This window comes from Heteronotia binoei, chromosome 2 (assembly GCF_032191835.1).
Source record: "Heteronotia binoei isolate CCM8104 ecotype False Entrance Well chromosome 2, APGP_CSIRO_Hbin_v1, whole genome shotgun sequence".
Taxonomy (NCBI): Eukaryota; Metazoa; Chordata; class Lepidosauria; order Squamata; family Gekkonidae; genus Heteronotia; species Heteronotia binoei.
Window position 1 is genome coordinate 186,492,578 of NC_083224.1, and position 27,339 is coordinate 186,519,916.

The window sequence follows — 27,339 nt, forward strand, 5'->3', positions numbered from 1 at the left end:
AGATGTAATAGTGAAATGACCACTGGGGGCAGCAAAACGCATGGGAAACAGATCCTCTCCAAACCGCCCCTCCCCGAACTTACAAGTAAGGAAAATGAAATGTGGAAAACACTCTATGTCACTTGTTTGTACGGCTGCCAGTCTTCAGATGGGACTTGGAGTTCTCTTGGAATTTCAACTAATCTCCAGACTACGGATATTAACTTTAACTTTTTAACTTTTTATTTCTATCCCGCCCTCCCCGCTGGGGCAGGCTCAGGGCGGCTCACAACATAAAATACATTATACATCAATTTGCTTATAAAATCACAGTTAAAATAATTTACAAATTATTAAAATTAACATAACAATATCAACATCTTAGATCTTCAACATCAACATATTAGTTCCCATGAAGCAAACGGCAACTTTGGATGTTTGTATGCAGGGCTTTTTTTTGTAGCAGGAGCTCCTTTGCATATTAGACCACACACCCCTGATGTAGCCAATCCTCCAAGAGCTTACAGTAGGCTCTGTAAGAAGAGTCCTGTAAGCTCTTGGAGGATTGGCTACATCAAGAGGGAGGGTGTAGTCTAATATGCAAAGGAGTTCCTGCTACCAAAAAAGCCTTCACTGTATGGCACTTGCCCCCCTTCCCTCCCCAGGCTCAATCCACAAAATCTCCCGGACGTGGCAACTCTTTAAGTCATTCATTCAAATTCCACTTATCCAGGGCTTTTTTTGTTGAAAAAGCCCAGCAAGAACTCATTTGCATATTAGGCCACACCCCCTGATACCAAGCCAGCTGAAACGGCGTTCCTTTGCATTCCTGCTCAGAAAAGGCCCTGCACTTAGCACCCAGGAGCCAGAGGGACTGTCGGCTGCAACTTACTTTTCGCTGGGATATGTCTCAAACTCCTCTAGAAACACACTCTGGATGCTGGCCCGCACTGTCGTCAGGGTGGCGCTAACGTTAGCCCAGATCAGAAACTTGAGGACGGTGCCGGTGTCGGACCCCAGAAACACCACAGTGTGGTTCTTCCCGGGCCCTGCTGCGGGGTCCACCACAATTTTACGCAACTGATACCTGCCCAGGAGAAGGGAAAGAGAAAAGTTAGTTTATCTTATCTTCGGCATTCACTCAAAATGAGCATTTTGAAATGCAAGGAAGAGAGAACCAAAACATGCTACCAGCCCTTCTTCCACTCCGCTAATTCACATTGGAGAAGGAAGGTAGATTATAGCCCCTTTACAGACTCCCTACTGTGCCCCCTATGCAGCTCCTGAGGGTCCACTGAGCCTAAAATTGCCTGTTCTGGGTTGGGAAATACCTGGAATTTTGGAGGTGGGGGCAGGGTTTGGGAAGGAACCACAGCAGAGTATAATGCCCTAGAGTCCACCCTCCAAAGCAGCCATTTTCTCCAGGGGAACTGATCTTGGTCCTTTGGAAATCAATTGTAATTAGGGTTGCCAGGTCCTACCTGGCTCCAGGTGGGGGCTGATCCTCACGCATGCAAAGCACACGGGGCTCGATGGCGGCACCCAGAAGTTGACATCATTGCATCAGGGCATGTTGCATGGGGGACGCTCTAGCACTTGGTTAAAACAAAACTCTATGGTGCCATCGAGTTTTTACCCGAATGCTAGAGCATCCCCCGCACGACATGCCAGGCAGAATTACATCACTTCTGGATGACATCATCGTGGTGGGCTTGTCAGGCGCCGATGGAGTTCCTTGGGGATGGGGATCATCGTGCTAGCCAGCTCTGTGCCGGTGGGTTGGAGGTCCCAAAACCAGGGGAACCCCCACCCCCAGCAGGAGGCTGGAAACCCTAACAGTAATAGCAGATCTCCAGGTGCCACCTGGAAGTTGGCAACCCAACTGAGTCATGGGAAGACAATGGGGTGGTCTCAGTGGGCCATAGGGGGAGGGGGAGGCAGGAGAGTTCCCCTCTGTACCTAAGTAGACCTCCTAAGATATAACCTACTATCTTTCTTGGGGGGCGGGGAGAACAATTTCAAATTTCGCAGTCTCTGGACCAGGGGTCCTCAACCTACGGCCCGTGGGCCAGATGCGGCCCGCTGAGGATGTTTATGCGGCCCGCCGGGTTATCAGACCGGAAGTGACGTTCGACCTAAACTTGCGTTAGCAACGCACACTTCCGGCACTGGGCTGAGGTGGCGGAGACAGAGTGTGAGGTGATACCGAGGTGAGGTGAGTTCCCAGGCCGGGGTGTGTGGTGTGGGGAAGGGAGAGAGATGCAGAAGACGGAGAACTGACGGCCCGCGGCCTTGTACAGTAACGGCAGTCCGGCCCTCCAACAGTCTGAGGGACAGTGAACTGGCCCCCTATTTAAAAAGGTTGAGGACCCCTGCTCTGGACCCTCACGTTCCGGTTTTGATTTCACTTCTCTCTCTGCGTGACTCAGCTCCACAGTTCTTCATTTTGCCTCACATTCTGTTTCCTCCCATCAGCCTCTGGCAGAGCCACCTTCAAATCCCTGCTCGGTCATAATGTTACACAAGTCATTCTTTCTCAGTATAACCTACCTCAGGAGGGTTGTTGTGATGAGGAAAATGAGTGGAGGGGAAGAACCATGGGGACAGAGGCTGACCAAATTTAGGGTAGGGCCTGGAGTTCTCTCAGAACTACAATTGGTCTCCAAATTACAGAGGTCGGTCGGTTCCTCTGGAGGAAATGGCTGGCTTGGAGGGAGGGCTCTACGGCATTATAACCTACGAAGCTCCCTCCCTTTCCCAGACCTGGAACTTCCAAGGCTGTACATCCCAATCTCCAGGAATTTCCGAAGCCAGAGGTGAGCAGCCCTCTGTAAAGGCCCTGATCTCTTGGAAGAACAGTGGCGAGGGGAGGGGGGGGAAGCCTAGATAGAAAGCATTCTCCCAGATTTCAGTGTTAAATGTGTATTAATAACTCTACATTAAATGTAAATTAGATGCTTAAATATTGTGTGCCATAAATCAAAATCCTGTACACGTTACATATTCATACTCTACAAAGCAAACACATCTATAAAACCAACACTGAAGCGAGGAGAGCTGGGACAGATGGCCAAAATATAAGCAAATATGTTTCATTTTTATTCCTGGTCTTCCCAGGCCCCCTGAGCGGTCGAGAGAGGCCCATTCTGCTTCCAGTTTGGCTAAGTATAATGGTTAAGGGTGTGGACTCTTATCAGGGAGAACTGGGCTTGATTCCCCACTCCTCCACTTGCAGCTGCTGGAATGGCCTTGGGCCAGCCATAGTTCTCGCAGAGTTGTCCTTGAAAGGGCAGCTTCTGGGAGAGCTCCCTCAGCCCCACCTACCTCACAGGGTGTCTGTTGTGGGGGAGGAAGGTAAAGGACACTCTGTAGGCCTTTGTAGGATATTGTAGGCCACTCAGACTCTGTCTTTGAAAGTGCAACTTCTGGGAGAGCTCTCTCAGCTCCACCTACCTCACAGGGTGTTTGGGGAATCAAACCCGGTTCTCCCAGATAAGAGTCCGCATGCTTACCGGTAACTGCTACACCAAACTGGCTCTCAGAAAATGGAGCCAAGGATGTTAATGCAGCCTAGGGTTGCCAACTTCCAGGTGGGACCTGGAGGTCTCCAGATAATAGAGATCAGTTCACATGGAGAAAATGGCTGCTTTGGAGGGTGGACTCTAGGGCATTGTACCCTCTGAGGTCCTTCCCTAAACCATACTCTTCCTAGACGCTGCCCCAAAATCTCCCGGTATTTTCCAACCTGGTGCTGGGAACCCAAATTTGCAGAACAGAAAAATGTCTGGGACCCTTAAAAGCACATGATAGCTTTTAAAAACACATTAAGAACAACAAAGCCTGGCCTGCTCTACCCCCTTTTGGAAAGAGCCTCCCCCAAAGTCAATTAGAGAAAAGTTTTCTGTTGTCTCATTAAAGCTGTAATTATCTCCACCAATTAATTCTGGCTATTTTGTATGTGCAGCTGAGGGTTCAGAGATGGCCGGGGGGGGGGGGGGGGGGGGTTGAATGCCAGAGGCGGAGGTGTTTCAACTCACAGACTCCTTAATCGTGCCTCGCACGGTTACACAACCGCAGAAACACTTGTGATCACATCTGCAAACTGCGTCAGTCCTTCCTGGGGTTTCGCAAGGGGCTGCTCGTGCAAAACCCTGGGGAGCAACGGTGCCTACAGCCCAGTCTAAAACCCCACAACCCCATATCTCCTGGTGTGCATTTCCGGCTTGAGACGCCACAGAAATGATGCTTGATTAATTTCACATAAAACAGCAATTAAGGCAGATTTAATTAGAACCAGATCGTCTTGGTGGCGGTGCTTCGGGAAAATGGATGCGTTTGCCAGTCTGGCCCCGTCTGTGCAGTCACGATTCTGCACGCTTGCAGATTCACACGCTGAGAAGTGTGCAAGAAATAGGCTTTTTTTCCTGCGGAACGTTTTTAAAAACTCCAGTAGTGTGCAAGATACTGTGAGCCGGAGAAAAGCCTGGCTCACATCGACTCGCATGCCGAACAGATACAGAGGGGTTTGCAAGAACATGTTACTCTCTCTAAAAGTTGTTTTACTTCAATAGGAGGGCAAGATAATTTAGGCGAGGTGATGCATGCCAGTATCCAGCTAGGGATGCCCATCTCCAGGTTGTGCCTGGAGACATCCGGCTATTGCAGTTGTTTTCCAGACGACCAGTTGCCCTGGAGAAAATGGCTGCCTTGGAAGGAGGGCTCTATGGCATCGTACTCTTCTGAGGTTTGTCCCTCCCCCAACCCCCCTTCCCAGACTCCGCCACCCCAAATCTCCCAGTATCTCCCAATCCAGAGCTGGCAACTACCCCGGACACAAGCTTTCCACAGCTTCTGAGAATGGGTTATTTCATGGAAAAAGAGGTGCTGGAGCTCATTAGCACAACTCATTTGCATATGCCACACACCCCTGACTTCACTGGAAGGAGTACTAAATTATATCAGCTCCGCATCTACTTTAAAATGCTTCTTGAACTATAATTGTCATAATAAAACCTTACTCCCATCATATTTTTAAAATTTCTTTCCCTTATGTGGCCGCAGTGGCAGGAGGAAGATTTCCATCTGTCTGCTTTATAGGTTTTGGTTCTTTCCTTATTTTTTGTGGGGGGAAATATTAGAAAGTTTGTCAAATCTTAGAGTTGATCATAGAATCATAGGGTTGGAAGGGACATCTAGGGTCATCTAGTCCAACCCCCTGCACAATGCAGGAAACTCACAAACACCTCCTCCTAAATTCACAGGATCCTCATTGCTGTCAGATGGCCATCTAGCTTCTGTTTAAAAACCTCCAAGGAAGGAGAGTCCATCACCTCCTGAGAAAGCCTGTTCCACTGAAGAATCGCTCTAATGGTCAGGAAGTTCTTCCTAATGTTGAGCCGGAAACTCAAAAGTTCAGCAAAAGTTTCTCAGGGGGTTTGAACTATGGAGCCCAGAAGCAAGTATTTTTTGGGGGGGGTGGTGGTGGTGGTGGTGGTGGTGGTAAGAAAGAAAGATCACAATTAAATTTAGAGGTTCTGGAGCTCTGCTCCTGTGAGCTCCTTCCCAAAATGAGGCCTGCTTCTGAGTAATTTGCCATGGAATCAAAATTAAAAAGTAAGTTGGTAGTCCTCATCGCTGTTGACAGCAGATGAACAGTGCCTGGCAGAATCTCTGCAGGCAGAAGAGGGGGTGGAACGGCTTCCCAGGGGAGGGTGTGGAGGAGTAGAACTCTACTCTTCCCAGTTCTTTCTCCAAATTGCGTAGAGCAGGGGTTCCCAACCTCCGGGCTGGGGACCGGTACTGGGCCGCGACCTGTTTGAAATGGGCCGCACAGCCTCACTGCCCCCCCCCCCATGGCACCTCCTCTTCCCCCGTTTTCACGATTTTAAGGCTTGGGAAGGGAAGGAGGCAAGGGCAGTGTTGCTCACTGCTGCTGCTGCGGCGGTTTTCCCGCCCACCAGCTGATTGGCGGTGTGGGGGGGGGGTCGGCCTGGGAGGCACTTCACAGCCCCTTCCCCGGCTTTAAAATGGTGAAAACAGGGGGAGGAGGTGGTGAGGCTGCATGGGGGCAAAGGAGAGAGGAGGAAATGCCGCGGGGGCAGGGTGGGACGCTGAATTGGGTGCCCCCACCCTGCTGGCCCTGGGGCTGGTCCAGGGCAGAAAAGGTTGGGGACCACTGGCATAGAGGATGGCTTTCCGTTCGTCATCTTTAATGCCTGCGAGGTAGGTCAGGCTAAGAGGAAATGATTGGTCGAAGGTCACCCAATGAATAGAAGTTTGAACTTCGGTCTCCCAAGAGGGAAATCTGACACACTAACGCTGGCTGTTTTGTGCGGGATAAATGAGGTAAGAGAAGGGAAGTATGCAAAACAAGGCATGTTATGCTAATCATGGCCATTCAATTTGCATATTTCACGCAGGACTGGGCTGATTTCCCACTGCACAGATTTTTCAGTCTTATCCCCAGGCAAGCTTCAGGTGGTGCTAAATCCATTTCGCCTTCTCTTTCCAAAGTAAAACAAAGTAGGAGTCCAGTTGCACCTTTAAGTCAACTCAGAGTGATTCCTCACCGGTATTTGCTCCGCCCCTGCTCTTCTCCCTGCACCAGCTCAAGCCATTGATTGATTGATAGCTGCTCCGCAGGTGCCTCTTACATCACGCCTACTTCTATTACTGTTGCAGCAACAGGATGCTGGTTTTTTGGAGTTCTAGTTGCCGCGATGGGAATCAGAAGTAGCCCTGAAGCAAGAGGTGCTGTGGAGCTACTGGTGGGGAATCGATGGCTTGTGCTGATGCAAGGAGAAGTGCGGGGGCGGGGAAAATGCCAGCGAGGAATCACTCAAAGTTTTATTCAGACTGTAAGCTTTCGTACGCATGCAGACTTCATCAGACAATGGAATGGGGCACAGTGAGCAGAGCTACTTACAGCCGATGGACAGTGGTTAAGAATGCAAAGTGGTACAAAGTTAGGATTCAGTGGCAAAAATAGCCTACAAAAGTTCACATTCTGAATAAAACTTGGTTGGTCTTAAAGGTACTACTGGACTCCTACTTTGTTTTACCGCTTCAGACCAAAACGGCCGCCCACCTGGATCTTTCCAAAGCAGTCAAAGTTCTGCTCCCTGCTCTTTCCGCCTAAAGAATCCTGCATTTTGGTTTTGTTCCTTCCCTGTGCAAATTGCTCAGCTCTTTATTATCACAGAGCCAGGCACGCAGCTGCATTCGTCTGAAGCAGCAAGACACAGTTTGATCCGGGGAGACCTTTAAAGACCAACAAAGCTTTATTCTGGGTATCACTGCACACGAAGGCTTATATCCAGAATAAAACTTTGTTGGTTTTAGAGGTGCCACTGGACTCAAACTTTGTTCTTTACTATAATGTCGTTCTTTGTCTGCTCACACATTTCCCCTGTAAAATGTACCCATTTTGCAGTGTTAATTGAGAGCAGGGCATTTTTTGTAGCAGGAACACCTTTTCATATTAGAACACACCCCTCTGATGTAGCCAGTCCTCCTGGAGCTTACAATAGGCCCTGTAAGAAGGCCCCTGTAACCTCTTGGAGGATTGGCTACATCAAGGGTGTGTGGCCTAATATGCAAAGGAGTTCCTGCTACAAAAAAAGTCGTGATTATAAGCCTCCTTGTACCATGAGGAAAGGTGGGACCTAAGTGTTTTAATGAATGATTTTCAGAGAGAGCTCTGGGATAGAGCAGAGAAGTGCTACTAGGGTGAGGTTTATGGCTCAGCAGCTGCGGAAGTTGCTGAAGACTTCTGAGTTTGTGCGAAGGGCTGAAGGTGAAGGTGATTGAAGGTGATTGTTGCTGATTGATTAGGAGTGGCTGTGTTCCCCACCCTCTTTGCATTATTAAGCTGCGCCTTGCCAGAGGCGCGAGCCGAAGGATGAGAGCTACAGGGCTCTTGGCCTGTGGGCTCTGTAAGGACCAGGAACCCAGATTCCTTGTGTTCCCAATAATGTAAGTAGACTCTCCAGATGGAGAGCCACATAAACTAACAGGGTTTAAAAGGGGACTGTATATTTTTAAAAACCTATCATGAAGGTAGAATGCCAGCTGGGGGTTGGGGGCTTTCCACTGTTTTGCATTGAGTGTCACAAGTATGACTATCTGCCCACAGGATAGAAGTCTTGGGTGTGTTCTCGATGCAAGGAGCTCCTGATCCTCAGGGAACGAGTTTGTACCCTTGAGGCCAAGGTGACTGACCTGGAGAAGCAGAAGCACTCGGAGAAGACTCTCAGGGACGTGTTAGATGAGCCCTGCTCTGAACGTGGCAGCCCCATTACTGCCAGGGAGCATGCGAGTCGAGAGGGAACATGGCACCAGCCTGAGGATAAGGGGAATGCGCCCTCAGAAGGGACCTCTTCTTCAGTTGGTGAGCGAGAATCCTTTCACGCCAAGGAACCATCCCTGGGCAGGGAGGGGGGGCGGTCTTGGTAGTTGGTGATTCGATCCTTAGGCAAGTAGACAGCTGGGTGGCAAAACCGTGTACTGACCGTATGGTGACTTGCCTGCCTGGTGCGAAGGTAGCAGGCATTACGCGTGTAGTAGATAGGCTGATAGACAGTGCTGGGGAGGAGCCAGTGGTCATGGTGCATGCTGGCACCAACGATGTGGGAAAATGCAGTCGTGAGGTCCTGGAGGAAAAATTTAGGCTGCTAGGCAGGAGACTTAAGGCCAGGACCTCCAAGGTAGCCTTCTCAGAAGTGCTACCTGTTCCACGTGCAGGGCTGGAGAGACAGGCACAAATCAGAAGTCTCAATGTGTGGATGAGATGATGGTGTAAGGAGGAAGGGGTTAAGTTTGTTAGGCACTGGGATGCTTTCTGGAACAAGCGGAAGCTGTACGAAAGAGACAGTCTCCACTTGCCCCAGATGGAACCAAGCTGCTGGCACTTAAAATTAAAAAGGTGGCAGAGCAGTTTTTAAACTAAATCTTGGGGGAAAGCTGTCAGGAGATGAAATGTCTCTGGTTCGGGAGGACTCATCTCAAAGAGATTAAGGGTTAGCTGTTACTTTTCTACCGGGTAATGGATCAGAGTTGTCCACTGATATGGTGACAAACAGTATGGACTGCCTGCCAGAGTTTCGAGGCGGCAGGAGGAAGGCGGCGGGTCAAGCTTGCCTGGGAAGTTATAGATGTTTGTACACAAATGCTAGAAGTGTTCAAAGTAAAATTGGTGAGTTGGAATGTTTAGTGTTGGCAGAAAACAGACATTGTGGTAATTTCAGAAACTTGGTGGAATGAGGAGAATCAGTGGGACACGGTGATTCCTGGATATAAGTTGTATCAGAAGGATACGGAGGGAAGGGTTGGAGGGGGTGGCTCTGTATGTCAGAGAGAATATACAGTCCAGTAAGACTGAGGTCAGAGAATTAGTTTCCCTTCTAGAAATGCTTTGTGTTGAAATAGAGGGCCCAAAAGGAAATTTAACTATGGGAGTTTGTTATCGCCTACCAAATCAAAAGATAAGAGGATGATTATAATATGATGGAAGGCTTAAAGATAGTGGCTAGATGTAAAAACTGTGACATCATAGGTGATTTTAACTACCCGCAGATTGATTGGGTCAATATGTGTTCTGGTCGAGAGAAAGAGATTGGGTTTTTAGATGCTCTCAATGACTGTGCTATGGAGCAGATGGTCTCTGAACCTACCAGGGGTTGGGCGATCCTGGATTTGGTCCTAAGTAATGCCCAAGGCTTGGTGAGAGATGTAAAAGTGATCGTACCCGCTTGGGAGCAGTGCCATGGATGACTGGCACTGTTAGGTCCCTTTTGCATAGGAGATATAAGGCTTTTAAGTCTGGGGATGCCTCACTTTACAGCGTGGCTAGAGCAAATTTGAAGCGGGGTATCAAACAGGCCAAAGTTGCATATAAGGGCAGGATAGAAGAATGGCTTTCTCAGAATAACTTGAGACAAGCTTGGCAGGGGATTCAGCAGTTAACTAATTTCGAGGCGCTAAAGGCTAGTATGAATGGAAAGCAGGAGCTGGCAGAGGAGTTAAACACTTTCTATGCCCGGTTCGAAGTGGATCGAAAGGAAGCGGAATTACTAGAAACATCTCCGCTGGGGACTGAGCAAGGTGCTCCTTTCGTTGTGAGGGAGCACGATGTTAGGTGTATAATGAAAGCAGTAAATTCTAGAAAGGCTGCAGGTCCCGCTAATATCCCTAGTTGTGTAGTAAAGGAATGTGCAGGGCAGTTAGCTGGGGTGTGGACTGAGATTTTCAATCGTTCTTTGTCACAATCTATTGTTCCCACTTGTTTGAAGGCTTCTCTTATTGTCCCAATACCAAAGAGGACGCCAGCAAAAGTTTTAAATGACTATAGGCCAGTGGCCTTGACTTCTGTGATAATGAAGTGTTTTGAGCAATTAGTTCAAAAATATATTATTTCCTGCCTTCCTGTTACTTTTGACGAACATCAGTTTGCTTACAGGAAAAATAGATCTACTGAGGATGCTGTTAATACTGTCCTTTATACTGCCTTATCGCATTTGGATAAAAGGGGGACGTATGTTAGAATGTTGTTTGTGGATTTTAGCTCTGCTTTTAATACAATATCACCCCATAGATTGTTGTTTAAGCTTAAGGATTTGAAGCTGTCGGACTCTATATGTGAGTGGATTTTGAACTTTTTATCAGGTCGTTCACAAAGGGTTAAAATGGACGGATATACTTCTTCCGTGACGATCTTAAATACTGGCACTCCTCAGGGATGTGCCTTGAGTCCACTTCTTTTCACTATTTACACGTCTGATTGTGTTTCTAGTAGTCTGAGTAACAAAATCATTAAGTATGCAGATGATACAACGTTAGTGGGGCTCATCTCTGAGAATGATGAGTCTGCGTATAGGAGGGAAGTTCATCAGCTGTCCCTCTGGAGTAAAGAAAATAATCTTATTTTTAATGTAAATAAGACGAAGGAAATTATAGTGGATTATAGGAAGAGTAGTCTGGACATTCAGCCGTTGTTTATTGATGGTGTTATGGTAGAACAGGTGACAGAATGGAAGTTTTTGGGAATTATTATGAAATTCTATGATCTACTATGATCTAACATGGGGGGCAAATACTTTAGCTCTAGAGAAAAAGGCCCAGCAACGACTATACTATTTAAGACTCTTAAGATCACAACAACTGTCAGGGAGTCTGCTGGTTGCCTTTTATCGTAGTTCCATTGAGAGCATTTTATCTTATTGCCTCTGCGTGTGGTTTGGGAGCTGCACGGAAGCAGAGAGAAGGGTGCTCCAAAGAGTGATGGTAAGAGCACAGAAGATTTGTGGATGTTCTCTCCCCTCATTGGTGGATCTGTATAATATGGGATGTAAAAGGAAGATACAAATGATCTTAAGGGACCCTTCACATCCGGGCCACTTGCTATTTGAGATCTTACCGTCTGGTAGGCGATATAGAGTGTTGAAGGCTAAGACAAATAGATTCAGGGGCAGCTTCTATCCAAGTGCCGTGGTTAGGCTAAATGCAGGGTTATGAATGGTTATTTGTTTTCAGATGCATTTAAATGGTCTATGTATATGTCCTTTTGGGGGGGGTGTTGATGTGTTGGTATGTTTGTGGAAGAGCACCTCATTTCGTTGCTCTCATTTTCTTTTTTGAGAACAATGACAATAAATTTATCTATCTATCATAACATTATTGATTTCACCGTTTGTATAAATAGAGAGTTGCCCCAAAAGACCGCCACAACCATGATTAACTTTAAAAGGGGTAAATTCTCTGAGATGAGGAGGCATGTGAAGAGGAAGCTGAAAGGAAAGGTAAATACAGTCAAAACTCTTGGGGAAGCTTGGAGGCTATTTAAAACTACAATCCTAGAAGCTCAGATAAAATATATACCACGTTAGGAAAGGCACAAACAGGCATAAGAAAAGGCCTGCATGGTTAACAAACAGAGTAATGGAAGCTGTAAAAGGTAAGAAGGACTCCTTTAAGCGGTGGAAAGCTAGTCCAAATGAGATTAATAAAAGGGAACACAGGATGTGGCAAATCAAATGCAAGACTGTGATCAGGCAGGCAAAAAGGGACTATGAGGAGCATATTGCAAAAAACATAAAGACCAACAATAAAAATTTCTTCAAATATATTAGAAGCAGGAAACCAGCCAGGGAGGCAGTGGGGCCCTTGGATGACAAGGGGTCAAAGGATTACTGAAGGAGGATAGGGAAATGGCTGAGAAGCTGAATGCATTTTTTGCCTCCGTCTTCACTGTGGAAGATGAGAAGTGTTTGCCTGCTCCAGAACCACATTTTGGAAGCGGTGTTGAAAGACCTGAGTCAGATTGAGGTGACAAATGAGGAGGTCCTACAACTGATAGACGAATTAAAAACTAATAAGTCACCAGGTCCGGATGGCATACATCCAAGATTTCTGAAAGAACTCAAAGTTGAACTTGTGGATCTTCTGACAAAAATATGTAATCTTTCATTGAAATCTGCCTCCGTTCCTGAGGACTGGAAGGTAGCAAATGTCACCCCCATCTTTAAAAAGGGTTCCAGAGGAGATCCAGGAAACTACAGGCCAGTCAGTCTGACTTCAATACCAGGAAAGTTGGTAGAAACCATTATCAAGGACAGAATGAGTAGGCACATTGATGAACACGAGTTATTGAGGAAGACTCAGCATGGGTTCTGTAAGGGAAGATCTTGCCTCACTAACCTCATGGAGTAAAAGGACAGGTCCTCTTGTGGATCAAAAACTGGCTAATTAATAGGAAGCAGAGAGTGAGTATAAATGGGCAATCTTCGCAGTGGAGGACGGCAAGCAGTGGAATGCCGCAGGGCTCAGTACTGGGTCCCATGCTCTTTAACTTGTTCATAAATGATTTGGAGTTGAGAGTAAGCAGTGAAGTGGCCAAGTTTGCGGATGACACTAAATTGTTCAGGGTAGTGAGAACCAGAGAGGATTGTGAGGAACACCAAAGGGATCTGTTGAGGCTGGGTGAGTGGGCGTCAACGTGGCAGATGAGGTTCAATGTGGCCAAGTGCAAAGTAATGCACATTGGGGCCAAAAATCCCAGCTACAAATACAAGTTGATGGGGTGTTAACTGGCAGAGACTGACCAAGAGAGAGAACTTGGGGTCGTGGTAGATAACTCACGGAAAATGTCAAGACAGTGTGCGACTGCAATAAAAGAGGCCAATGCCATGCTGGGAATTATTAGGAAGGGAACTGAAAACAAATCAGCCAGTATCATAATGCCCCTGTAAAAATTGATGGTGCGGTCTTATTTGGAATACTGTGTGCAATTCTGGTCACCGCACCTCAAAAAGGATGTTATAGCATTGGAAAAAGTCCAGAAAAGGGCAACTAGAATGATTAAAGGGTTGGAACACTTTCCCTATGAAGAAAGGTTAAAACGCTTGGGGCTCTTTAGCTTGGAGAAACGTCGACTGTGGGGTGACATGATAAAGGTTTACAAGATTATGCATGGAATGGAGAAAGTAGAGAAATAAGTACTTTTCTCCCTTTCTCACAATAGAAGAACTCGTGGGCATTCAATGAAATTGCTGAGCAGTCGGGTTAAAACGGATAAAAGGAAGTACTTCTTCACCCATAGATATAAAAATTTTGGCCACTATGTGACACAGAGTGTTGGACTGGATGGGCCATTGGCCTGATCCAACATGGCTTCTCTTATGTTCTTTTTAAATTTTTTATTACTAAAAAATTAAAAAAAACCCTACCTACATACTCAAAACATATCATCATCCAAGGATATAAAACATTTTGCATACAGAGGTCTATTACAGATAACACATTTAATGAAAGAAAGGATTAGAGGGGAAAATCTTTGCAGCAGACAAGCAGTCAGCAATAGGAGACCAGAATGTAATAAATGTCTGTTGTCTACCAAACTCAATAGGAGTTGATGCATTAGTAATTTTTTTGCCATTAAAAAAAGGTCCCATCATTTAATGGTCCGTTGTTCAATCGTGAGGATTGAAGAGAATTTCCACTTTGCTGCAAGGAAACGTTTAGCAGCTGCTAACAGTATTGCCAGCCTTTCCAAATCTATTTTATCTAGTTGTAGGGCAGGCAAATATTCTAAAAGAACCATTTCAGGAATATTATCTATAAGCACCCCCTTAATGAATGAATTAATGAGTGAATGAATGAATATTTCAATTTATCCTCTTCTAAAACATGCCAGAAATGACCCAGGGAACTGCGACGAATCTCCAGTTTCCAGAGCCTCAATGAATTCAGGCATGCCGTACAGTAAATTTTCCTACAGTTCCTAAGACATTTTCCTACAGTTCTCAAACATTTGGAATAACCAGAAATTTCACTTCAGGTTAGGTCCAATTCAAGAAAAATTTGGGGACTTTGGGGGTGGAGCCAGGAGACCTTGGGGGGGGGGGGAGCCAGGAGCAAGGTTGGGACAAGCATCATTGAACTCCAAAGGGAATTCTGGCCATCATATTTAAAAGGACCATAATTTTTAAATGCTTTCCCTCCATTGGAAATAATGAAGGATAGGGGCACCTTCTTCGGGGGCTAATAAAATTGGACCCCCCCCAGTCCAATCTTTTTGAAACTTGGAGGGTGTTTTAATGAGAGGCACTGGATGCTATGCTGTAATTTTTGTGCCTCTACCTCTAAAAACAGCCTCCCCCAGAGCCCCAGATACCCTCAGATCAATTCTCCATTATACCCTATGGAAAGCAGTCTCCATAGAGAATAATGGAGTCCCCAGAAGACATCCCCCCCACTTTCTGATGAGCCTGAAGTGGGGGGAGGGCCTCCAAACCAGGGGATCCCCTGCCCCCACCTGGGGATTGGGAATCCTACAGGTTGTAATTCCAGGCAATGTAGCCAAGCTCACCTGAGACACCCCCCCGCCCTTTTATCAAACATTTGGGATCGTAATATTTTGTGGTTGTAAGCAAATGAATTGAATTACACAGATATCCTTCCAAATGCCTGCTAGGAGGCTCAGTATGAAGCAAATATGTTTTGAAAGGTGAGGTTTTAGTGACAGATTCTTATGGAAACTCAGAACAAGGAGGACGTACCCTTGGGAGTACTTGGAGGGCTGATTGGCATCCTAAATTTCCAAGTTATAGAGATCACAGTGGTGAGATCGGTATCCAAATAAACCGCCCTGCAACCAGGGGTGGAATTCTAGCAGGAACCACCTGACATAGCCAATCCTCCATGAGCTGACAAAAAAGAGTCTTGTAAGCTCTTGGAGGATTGGCTACATCAGGGGTATGTGGCCTAATATGCAAAGGAGCTCCTGCTAGAATCCCACCCCTGCCTGCAACTAACACCGCCTGTCACAATTTGCAGTCCTCGCCTGGTAAGACAATCGCATTTTGCAAATAGCCACGTTTCCCTCGCTGCATTTGTGCGGGATGTGGATTAACGGTTGACATTTTTGCCGCTCTCTTACCGAGTCATGGTCCGGATGATCCAGGGGGTGTTGCCCAGAGACGGCACCGACTCATCCATCAGCGGATGCGTCTTGACAAAATTGAGGATCTCGTCCGGAAAGAAGCTGGAGGAATTGTAGCGCATCCCAGGGGTGGCACAGCCTCCGGGCCTAGGAAGTGAAAAGGAGTCAGGGTGAAGTAGCAGCATCACTGATCAGACCCCAATCCATCAAGGCCCAATCCATCCCCCTTTCCAACAGTGGCCAGCTTTCTCCATGCTGTTTGACCTGGCCATTTGATGATCTTATTTACCCATCATGGTGAATGGCTGATTTAAAAGAATTCTTTTCTCACCGTGGCTTTGGTACCAATTCCTCCGGAACCGGGGTCCAAATGGATTCAGGGGATTTCTGCTCCCGGAAGCGCCCCTCAAAGACCGAGGATATTTGGGCCATATCGAAGGCACAGACAGCAGAGCCGGGGATGCTGCGAAAGACAGGGAAGGGATGTCGTATTTGAAGGGAAACGTGTCCCAGAGACCCATCAGTATATCAGCTGAACAGATCAGTGGTGAGTTTTGAAACCAGTGCTGCAGACAGACCGAGACCCTGAGCTGTAATCCAGATGTCCCCAGCTCTAATGATGCCTCCAGCACAAATTTATCACACACCAGAGCCATTCAGTCCTTCATAATACAGGGATAATGGGGGGGGGGGGGGAGGTATTTTTGTATTTTTACGTTTGTGTGTGTGTGTGCACCTAGAAATCATGGTGACTTCTGGTGACTGACCCCTACTGGGGGCCTGGAGGATAGGTGGCTGAATAAAGCCTGCCCCTGTTTTTTCCCAACTGCTGGTATTCCAAGGAGGTCTCCCATCCAAGTACTTCCCAGAGCCACCCTGCTTAGCTTCTGAGATCTGATGAGATGGGGCTTGCCTGGGCTACCCAGGTCAGGACATGACACAGGGACAATTAGAAAGGCTTACCTTACAGGGTTATTGTAAAGATTAGATGCGCCATACGCTTTGAACCTCCAGAAGCACTTTAAATGGAAAGGCTTATGATATGGGATGAACCTGCAGGCCACAGACAACCTTCCAGCTTTTGCACCTCCTCCTTGGGAAGGAGACTCCCTCCCCCTCCACGAGAACTACAGTTCCCAGGAGCCACTGGGGTGATGGAATAATGGCTAAACTGCTTTAACTGTGGACGCATGAAGAGTAGATTACCCTCGCCCCGGGGAACGTTCTGTCTACATTGGGAGTGATAAACAGATAAAGACATCCACTAAATTGCACTGCAAAATTCTAGCTCTGTAACTTCGAGCTCAAGCTTCAAAGTGTTATTCTCGCATCACTGCCAGCCCTGGCCCAGAGCTGATCCGGAACATCCTGCAATGGTTAAGTAGCAGGGTTTTTTAAAAAGCAGGGATGCCCAGGAACACAGTTCTGGCTGGCTTGGTGTCAGGGGTGTGACCTAATATGCAAATTAATTCCCGCCGGGCCTTTTCTACAAAAAGGCCTGTGTGCGACAATGGTGACATCAGGGTGTGTGGCCTAATATGCAAATGAGTTCCTGCTGGGATTCTTCTGCCAAAAAAACTCCTGTGTGAAACAATCGTGATGACAAAAGGTGTGGCCTAATATGTAAATGAGCTCCTGTTGGGCTTTTTTCTACAAATAAAGCCCTGCATATTTCACTGTTTCTATATGCTAGCTATAATTTTTAATACACCAAGCTTAATCCCCATATCTCATATGGGGATTAAAATTGTAAATGTTTGAGATGTTTAAATAACTTATTGTGATTATATTGTAATAATTTAATTTCATGCTGTTTTAATTGTTGTTAACCACCCTGCGCTTGTCAGGGGAGGGCGGGATACAAATATAATAAAATAAATAAATAAAACATATTAGATAAAAATGACAGATATTTTTGTTCAAAATCTTCCTCATACATTGATATTCTAAATTTGTTTTCATTCTATTTCTGCACTGTGGTGATGATGATAACAACAAAAGCAACAATAGATTGGATTTACACCCCACCCTTTACTCAGAGTCTCAGAGTGGCTTACAGTCTCCTTCCCTTCCTCTCCCCACAACAAGACAGCCTGTGAGGCAGGTGGGGCTGAGAGAGCTCTGAGAGGACTGCTCTGGAGAGAACAGCTTTGCGAGAACTGTCAGTGACCCAAGGTCACCCAGCTGGCTGCATGTAGAGGAGTGGGGAATCAAACCTGGTTCTCCTAATGTAGCCAACCCTCCTGGAGTGGGCCCTGTAAGAAGAGCCCTGTAAGCTCTTGGAGGATTCGCTACATCAGGGGTGTGTGGCCTAATATGCAAAGGAGCTCCTGCTACAAAAAAAAGCCCTGAACGGAGTCCACTGCTCTTAATCACTACACAACATGGGCTGTCATTATAGATAAATTTATATGCAATTAGATTTTTCCCCTTCATTACCCCCTGCTGTTCTGCTAGGTTGGTGGGGGGGTCAGGATTACTGCTGGGAAGTCTCTTACCATAGCAGGAACCCTAGAAACTCTATGACCCCTGCCACTACTTGCTAGACCAACGGGTGGGAGGAAATGAAGGAAAAAGCCATCTAGTGGATGACCCGTTGTCATTTCCCTGCCACAGACTCTCCAGTGTGAGCACCCAACGGGAGAAGGATGGAGATGACTTTTCTACACTCTCTTGCACCCCACTGGAAACAACAGCAGGGCTAAAAAAGAACATGAGACTGTCAAGTTCCCTCTAGGCCGGGACTTTTTTTTTTTTGCCACACCCCCTGATGTAGCCAATCCCCCAAGGGCTTACAGGGCTGTTAGTGCAGGGCGTACTGTAAGCTCCAGGAGGATTGGCTGCATCAGGGGTGTGTGGCCTAATATGCAAAGGAGTTCCTGCTACAAAAAAAGCCCCGCTCTAGGCTCACCTCCCAATCAGAAATGGGAGGTGGCTCCAGAAGTCCCTGCAATATTGCAGTGCTCAGTCGCCCATTCCTGGTGGGAATCAAGAAGCAAGCAACGGCAGTGGCCTCAGTAGCCCAGAATAAAACTCATAGCCATCAGAGCTTTCTTTGGAGCAGGAACGCCCAGGAACACAGCTCCAGCTGGCTTGATGTCAGGGGGTGTGGCCTGATATGCAAATGAACTCCTGCTGGGCTTTCCCCACACAAAGAGCCCGGTGTGAAACAATGGTGATGTCAGGGGGTATGGCCTAGTATGCAGATGAGTTCCTGCTGGGCTTTTTCTACAAAAAAAATACAACCATAGCAAGTGTACAGAGCAGGGGTGGTCAATCCGTGGCTTGGAAGCCATGTGCGGAGAAGGCATTTGTCTCTTTAAATCACTTTGCCAAGTCAAGCCAGGCTTGCAGAATGCATTTAAAGTTAAAGTTGCTTTAATAATAATAATAATAATAATAATAATAATAATACATTTTATTTATATCCCGCCCTCCCCGCCGAAGCAGGCTCAGGGCGGCTCGCAACATATCAATTTCAGTTTACAGCGAAACATCAGTACAATTTAGTAAATAATTCATTAAGTAAAAACCATCATATTTAAAACCATCATTTACAATTAAAATTAACATTTATGGTGCTACATCTCAGGTGTTTTCCTCAGTGAGTTTGGCGGCTGGATATATCTGCAGGGCTTTCTTTCCACCTCTCCCATCTCCTCCTCTCCCACCTATTTCCTTCCTCCCTCCCTCCCTCCAACATCTGATGTTCATGTCTTGCAGCTCTCAAACTTCTGACATTTATTCTATGTGGCTTCTACATTAAACAAGTCTGGCTACTCATCACAGGTATTTCTAGGCTGCTTCTTGAAAACAGATCTGGGGGCTGGCCCTAAGGGGTTATGTCTCACCCCAGACCCTTCTCTTGACCCTCACCTGTTAGTAGGTGTGGAGAAGACCGCCAGGACCACGGGCCGGCCGTCCAGCTGGAAAACGTCTGTGACCGACTGGATGACATTGAAGTAGAAATGGGAATCTCCCGGAACTGAGCAGTTGAGCCGCGCCTTCAGGAAGGACGTCCACTGTTTCTCCAGCACCCGCTGGGAGCCGCCCATGTCGTTCTTACACACCCGTGCCACTCGTGAAACCACCACCTCCGTGGGGAAAAGAAGCAGGAGTGGGAGGAGTAAACATCTGTACCCACAACCCAGGACCCAAACATTGGCTGTCTCCACTTCATACAAACTTGGCAATGTGAGTTCCTCTACTCGATTCCATTCACAAGTCATCAGTGAAAAACGTCCCACTTGATTTCCAAAAAAAAATATCAGTAGACTGCATTTTGGAAATCAGGGCTTTTTTTTTTAAGCAGGAACTCTTTTGCATATTAGGCCACACCCATCTGATGTAGCCAATCGTCCTGGAGCTTACAGGGCTCTTAGTACAGCGCCTACTGTAAGCTCCAGAAGGATTTGCCACACCAGGGGGTGTGACCTAATATGCAAATGAGTTCCTGCTACACAAAAGCCCTGTTGGTAATTAACTTGTATACAGATAACGTGTACCAAGTTGGCCTATGTCTTGCTTGTAGGGTTGCCAATCTCCAGGGGCCCCCTGAAGATCTCCTGCTATCACAACTGATCTCCAGAATATAGAGATCAGTTTCCTTGGAGAAAATGGCTGCTTTGGGTGGGGGGTGCAGGCTTTATGGCCTTGTACCCTACTGAGGCCCCTCCCCTCCCCAAACCCCACCCTCCTCAGGCTCCAACTACAAAAACTCCACTTATTTCCCAATACAAAGTTGGTGCTCGGGTCATCCCACTAGCCTGCTGTGCCCCTTCTTCTGCTAGGCCAGGAAGAAACCTAACAGCCAGCAAGTGTGGCTAACCCCGAGGGGCCTGAAAAACACAGAGATGACCTCCGCAGATGGCGCTGAAGATGTAGGTGCTGGGCAAATCGAACCCATACAGGATATTTCAGACTGATTTTATTAATTCAGATGTATAGAAACGAGTGAAAGATAAATTTAAATGCGCACAAAGAACAGGCTGGAATGCCCCCACAAATGGTCCCCCAAGTTCCTGAATGACAGGGCTTTTTTTTGTAGCAGAAATGCCTTCGCATATTAGGCCACACACCCCTTATGTAGCCAATCCTCCAAGAGCTTACAGTAGGCCCTGTAAGAAGAGCCCTGTAAGCTCTTGGAGGATTGGCTATGTCATGGGGGTGTGGCCTAATATGCAAAGGAGTTCCTGCTACATAAAAAGTCCTGGTTAAAACTCAGCTTGGCTCACGTGGCAAAAAACGTTCAGATATAGAATTCAAGTCTCCAGCTGCAAGCAGTGGGAGAGACACTGTCATTTGTCAAGGACATGGTGGGCGGGAAGGGGATACTTTACCCCCAGGCAGCCATACCTTCCCCATTTGGATTCTAGAAATGTATTCGCCATATGATGGGGAGATATGGTTGAAAGTTCTGTGCCTGACACCTTTAACTGTCCTTTGCCATTTTAAAAAAAAACCTGAGTCTCTGCTGAACATGGAGTTCTACCTTTGGGATCCACTGTCTATCTCCTCCAACCTAAATCTAAGACTTGCATTTTGGGCCAGCTACAACGACCAGAATCCTTGGAAGCAGCTGGACCCCACTAGGGCCATCTGGGGCCCCCTGTAGCTGCTCCACTTGCTCTGGTGGGAGAGCGGTAGGGGCTTGTTAGATACTCAATGCTTGTAGGGGAATCCCCCTGCTGGTGTTACCCATCCTCCATCAGTGCATAGTGGAGTGGTGATGGGCAGGGCTTTTTTGTAGCATATTGCATATTAAGAACATAAGAATATAAGAGAAGCCATGTTGGATCAGGCCAATGGCCCATCCAGTCCAACACTCTGTGTCACATAAGAACATAAGAGAAGCCATGTTGGGTCAGGCCAATGGCCCATCCAGTCCAACACTCTGTGTCACACAGTGGCCAATACACACACACACTGTGGCTAATAGCCACTGATGGACCTCTGCTCCATATTTTTATCCAATCCCCTCTTGAAGCTGGATATGTTTGTACCTGCCACCACCTCCTGTGGCAGTGAATTCCACATGTTAATCACCCTTTGCGTGAAGAAGTACTTCCTTTTATCCGTTTTAACCTGACTGCTCAGCAATTTCATTGAGTTCTTGTATTGTGAGAAAGGGACAAAAGGACTTCTTTCTCTACTTTCTCCATCCCATGCATAATCTTGTAAACTATCATGTCACCCCGCAGTCCAAGCTAAAGAGCCCCAAGCATTTTAACCTTTCTTCATAGGGAAAGTGATCCAAACCTTTAATCATTCTAGTTGCCCTTTTCTACACTTTTTCCAATGCCATAATATCCTTTTTGAGGTGCGGTGACCAGAACTGCACACAGTACTCCAAATGAGACCACACCATTGATTTATACAGGGGCATTATGATACTGGCTGATTTGTTTTCAATTCCCTTCCTAATAATTCCCAGCATGGCGTTGGCCTTTTTTATTGCAGTCGCACACTGTCTTGACATTTTCAGTGCGTTATCTATCACAACCCCAAGATCTCTCTCTTGGTCAGTCTCTGCCAGTTGAGGCCACCCCCCACCCACCCTGATGTAGCCAGTCCTCCTGTAAGAAGCCAGTCCTCCTGTAAGAAGAGCCCTGTAAGCTCTTGGAGGACTGGCTACACCAGGGGTGTGTGGCCTAATATGCAAAGGAGTTCCTGCTACAAAAAAAAAAAGCCCTGCCAGTAGCTCACAAAGCAGAATCCAATGGCATTGCAGCTACATGGGCAGTGGTTAAGAATGCAAAGTGGTACAAATCCAATGCCACTGGATTCTAACTTTGTACCACTTTGCATTCTTGACCACTGCTCAACAGCTACATGTAGCTCTGTTCACTGTTCCCCATTCCTTCGTCTGCATACAAAAGCTGACATTCTGAATAAAACTTCATTGGTCTTAAAGGTGCAACTGGACTCCTGCTTTGTTCTGATCCTCCAAAATGTTCAGCACTCACAGCCCCACGCAGCCCATCTTCCGCACCGGCCGGCTTACCTTTTCGAGGTAGTTGAACTCAATGGCGATCTCCCTGAAGAAGAAATACACGTGGCTCTTCCACTCTACAGCGTGCACGAAATACGGCTCTGCGCAGATGTGGGGTGAGGGAGGAAGCAAAACAGGTCAGCAGAGCTTCAGGTTTTAGCCTAGAGGCAAACTAATTTGTTACGATGTCATAATTTGCTATGACATCAAGGTCACTTTGTCGGGCCAGGCCATGTTTTCTGCAAATGGAATCATTATTACTTCTGAATGGCAATGGCTGGAGGGAGGATAGCGATAGAGGGACATTTTGGCCTCTCTGTCCCTGCTTACGGACCTTCTGGGCCATCTGGCTGGCCATAGCCAGGGGTGGGATTCTAGCAGGAGCTCCTCCGCATATTAGCCCACACCCCCTGATGTAGCCAATCCGCCAAGAGCTTGCAAAAAAGAGCCTTGTAAGCTCTTGGAGGATTGGCTGCATCATGGGGGTGTGGCCTAATATGCAAAGGAGCTCCTGCTAGAATTCCACCCCTGGCCGGAGATAGAAACTGTATAAAGGACAGCTGCTGTTGATGTATCCTCACTGCAAGGCCTCATGGGCTGCGAGGGAGGAGTGCTGAAGAGAGGCAGCAGGGCAGTGCCGGGCAGATGCTCCCACGATACTTGACTGCTGCAAACAAGGTTGTTCTGCCATGCTGAAGCCACGATGGAGAGGCTCTGCCCATTCTGCTCCAGTAGACCATCTGGCACCCTAGGCAAGGTTAACTTCTGGTGCCCCCCCTCGCACTGATAACGTCACTGAGTCACATGCGGGAGTGCCCAATTTGGATGCCCCCAGAAGGACAGCACCCTAGGCAATCACCTAGTTTGCCTAGTGGCAGGGTCGGTCTTGTGCCCCAGCACTCCCTCCCTTGCACCAGTGGCCCGCGGGCCACATAAGAGCCTTGGATGGGCCGGTTCCAGCCCCCAGGCCTTATGTTTGACATTCCTGCTCTAGACATCTTCCAGACATCTTGGGGGTTTCCACAATTCTGCCCGTCATCCAAAAGCAGAGCATCTTTTGAAGTTCCTGTACTCTGGAACAGTAAAAATTTGCTTCTATCATATGAATTGTATTGATCTAGTTACTTATTTAAAAGAGCCCTTTGGCGCAGAGTGGTAAAGCTGCAGTACTGCAGTCAAACTCTCTGCTCACGACCTGAGTTTGATCCCAGCGGAAGCTGGGTTCAGGTAGCCAGCTCCAGGTAGACTTAGCCTTCCATCCTTCCGAGGTCGGTAAAATGAGTACCCAGCTTGCTGGGGGGGAGAGTGTAGATGACTGGGGAAGGCAATGGCAAACCACCCCGTAAACAAAACGTCTGCTGCGAAAACATGATGCGACGTCACCCCAGAGTTGGAAGCGACTGGTGCTTGCACAGGGGATTACCTTTACTAGTTACTTATTTAAATGAAGGTGCCTTCTACTGAATCAAACACTTGGTCCATTCAGGTCAGTCTTCTCTACTCAGACTGCAAGCGGCTCCCCAGAGTCTCAGGCAGAGGTCTTTCCCATCACCTGGTCCTTTTTACTGGAGATGCCAGGGATTGAACCTAGGACCTTCTGCATGCCCTCTTCCACTGAGCCATGGCCCCTTTATTTTTATCCCACTTCTTCTAGTGGAGGACTCAAAGCAGGGCCAAAGTCAGCAGAGGGCAGTGGGGGCAGTGCCCCCTTTAGAATCTGCAGCACCCCTGCTGCAGGTTCTATAGGGGGCACTGCCCCCAGTGCCCCCTGCTGGCTACAGACCTGACTCAAAGTGGCTTATGCAGGGCTATTTAGGTGGCATGAGCTCCTTTGCATATTAGGCCACACACGTGATGTAGCCAATCCTTCAAGAGCTTACAGTGGGCACTGTAAGAAGAACCCTGTAAGCTCCAGGAAGATTGGCTACATCAGGGATGTGGGGCCTAATATGCAAAGGAGTTCCTGCCACAAAAAAAGCCCTGGTGTGATTCTCCTGTCCTCCATTTTATCCTCACAACAGCTCTGTGAGGTAGATGAGGCTGAAAGTGACCGACTCAAAGACACCCAGCAGGCTTCCATGGCACGAGTGGGGATTTGAACCTAGATTTCCCAGAGCCTAATTCTGCATTTTAACTACTATGCCACTCTGGCTCTCATTTCTAATTTCCAGAAGTGTTAATCTGAATTTAAAATTGGGATGTTCAGCTGTTTCTTTTGCACCCTTTGCACCAACATAACCACATTCACTGCTTCAAAGAAACCGAACTTAAGGAGCACACGGGTGGAATTCTAGCAGGAGCTCCTTTGCATATTAGGCCACACCCCAGTGATGCAGCCAATCCTCCGGGAGCTTACAAGGCTCTTTTTTGTCAGCTCTTGGAGGATTGGCTACATCAGGGGGCGTAGCCTAATACGCAAAGGAGCTCCTGCTAGAATTCCACCCCTGGGGGCACACAAGGGCTTTGGATGGGATGTGATGTCAGCTTTTGCCCATGTTTGCCCAGCCGCAAGCACATACCCCTGTCAGAGACAGGGGGCCCAGCCAGAAAACTTACCTTTGAACCACTTGGAGTCATGCTTGACGGTGCGCAGGGTCGGGCTGTCTCCCAGACTGCGGTAAATCACGGCATCGATGGCCAGGAAATCAGTCACTGTGGCGGTGAAGAGCATCCCTCCTGTCAAGGGGAGACAAAGAAGAAGGATGGATTGGGGATGTCGTTAATAATGCCCGGTGGGGCTGAGGCTGCTGCAGAAAGCGGAGAGAAGAGCCGAGAGAAAGAGAGAGAGAGAGAGAAGGATAAGGAGGGAGAGCGCGTGAAGGGTGCAAAGGAGAAGGCAAAGGCTAGACTGGAAAGAGACAGAGCTAGATTGAGAATTCCGGGGCACTCTGGTCCCTTGCTGAGCAGGGGGATCAGGCACCCTCTTCCCAGGTTAAAAGCATCTGCCACTCTCTGGCCTTCCTATCTCCCTCTGCATGGGGGAGCTGGCTTCAGCTGCCAGATCCTTTGGCCAAGCATAGACGTGAATGGTACCGGCGAGGGCTTTTTTTGTAGCAGAGACTCCTTTGCATACTAGGCTCCTCTTTGCATATTAGGCCCCTCTGATGTAGCCAATCCTCCTGGAGCTTACAGTAGGCCCTGTACTAAGAGCCCTGCAAGCTCTTGGAGGATTGGCTACATCAGGGGTGTGTGGCCGAACATGCAAAAAAAAAGCCCTGGATCAACCGCACGGTTTCCTTTTGGCAGCCGAGGGGAGGCTGGTGCAGTGGTTGCAGCTTTCTGCCCCTCGCGTGGATGCTCACCCGACCCTTTGCAGTGCGGTGAACAAGAGGGATACCATTTGACAGCCCATGCATCTCATGAGGGAAGCCGGATCCTTCAGGACGGCTGGAAGCCATCAAGAAGAAGAAGAAGAAGATATTGGATTTATATCCCGCCCTCCACTCCGAAGAGTCTCAGAGCGGCTCACAATCTCCTTTCCCTTCCTCCCCCACAACAGACACCCTGTGAGGTGGGTGGGGCTGGAGAGGGCTCTCACAGCAGCTGCCCTTTCAAGGACAACCTCTGCCAGAGCTATGGCTGACCCAAGGCCATGCTAGCAGGTGCAAGTGGAGAAGTGGGGAATCAAACCTGGTTCTCCCAGATAAGAGTCCGCACACTTAACCACTACACCAAACTTGCTCTCAAGGTTGTTCTTGCCACCCAGAGAAAGCAAGGCAGGTTAAAGGAAAAGGCTTCTTCCCCCAGTGGATGCGTGAATTCATTGCCACTGCCGGCTTTTTTTTTTAGTAAGAACTCCTTTGCATATTAGGCCACACCCTCCTGATGTAGCCAATCCTCCTGGAGCTTACAGTAGGCCCTGCAAGAAGAGCCCTCTAAGCTCTTGGAGGATTGGCTACATCAGGTGGGTGTGGCCTAATAGGCAAAGGAGCTCCTGTTAGAATTCCACCCCTGGCCATAGCTTATTACTTATCATATGGTGTCATGCGTGGTACAGCCAGGAGATCCAAAGATTGTCTGGCTGCCTTAAGTATTAGCTCCTTTGAGCATTATGCACCACTAGCTGGTGAGCTAGACATTTTGGGGGGCTAAGAGGGCTTTGAGAAAACTGTGACTGACCCGAGGTCAACCAGCTGGCTGCATGTGGAGGAGTGGGAAATCGAACTCAGTTCTCCAGATTAGAGCCTGCCACTCTTAGCCACTACACCACGCTGGTTCTATACCACAGCTGGGAGACAGATAACTGGATAGGTGAACCTTTAGACTACTTTCATGCACACTGGATAATGCACTTCTCAATGCACTTTAGTGATAAGTTTGCAACTGGATTTTCCTATCTGCAAATGATTGCTAAAGGGAATTATCTGGGGGAACCGATTTTTGTAGTCTGGAAATCAGTTGTATTTCGGGGTGATCCCCAGGCCCCACCTGGAGGATGGCAACCCTAAAACACACATCACATCATCTGGACCCCAAAATCAAGCTCCAACCATCTTCCTGATCACCTGTCATGGGTGACGTTGAGCCCCTGCCTGGGTTGGCAGCGTCACCGGAGCATGCAGCCGGCCCCTCCGATGCCTTGGGAAGTGACAGCTTGCTGCAGCCAGCTTTCCCTGCACCTGGCCAGGCAGCTGATGAGGCCCAGGTGCAACCAGACAGCCCACCTGACTCAGCTCTGCGGCGGCTCGGCTGAGAGAGCGACTCTGCCAGGACTTAGCAACCCGCTGCGGAGATGCACGCTTGCGGGGAAGGCGGCTGCTGAGCCCCGAGCATTAACAGGAGCTCCACCGATTGCTTAATTGAAGCATCGCTGGAGTCCCAGAGAGCCCCTGCTTGGGGCTGGGCTTTCCATGGAAGCAACAAGTTGCATCCATGGCAACCTCAACGTCCACCCCCAGCTCCTGTTTTCGGACCTCGTCTCTGCTTGGTTCTT

At 47.9% G+C, this 27,339-nt stretch overlaps 1 protein-coding gene across 2 annotated transcripts in view; it reads right to left on the bottom strand.

Annotated features, from left to right (window-relative positions):
• Positions 1 to 27,339, bottom strand: part of SEMA6B (semaphorin 6B) — a 217,469-nt gene that overhangs the window by 12,443 nt on the left and 177,687 nt on the right. For both annotated transcript variants that reach the window (XM_060232671.1, XM_060232672.1), the window contains 6 exons: positions 24,963 to 25,082; positions 22,419 to 22,507; positions 19,292 to 19,509; positions 15,747 to 15,878; positions 15,413 to 15,562; positions 872 to 1,066 (listed from right to left, as the gene is read on the bottom strand). In XM_060232671.1, the coding sequence (XP_060088654.1) occupies positions 872 to 1,066; positions 15,413 to 15,562; positions 15,747 to 15,878; positions 19,292 to 19,509; positions 22,419 to 22,507; positions 24,963 to 25,082 (904 nt within the window). The remainder of the gene's footprint in view (positions 1 to 871; positions 1,067 to 15,412; positions 15,563 to 15,746; positions 15,879 to 19,291; positions 19,510 to 22,418; positions 22,508 to 24,962; positions 25,083 to 27,339) is intronic.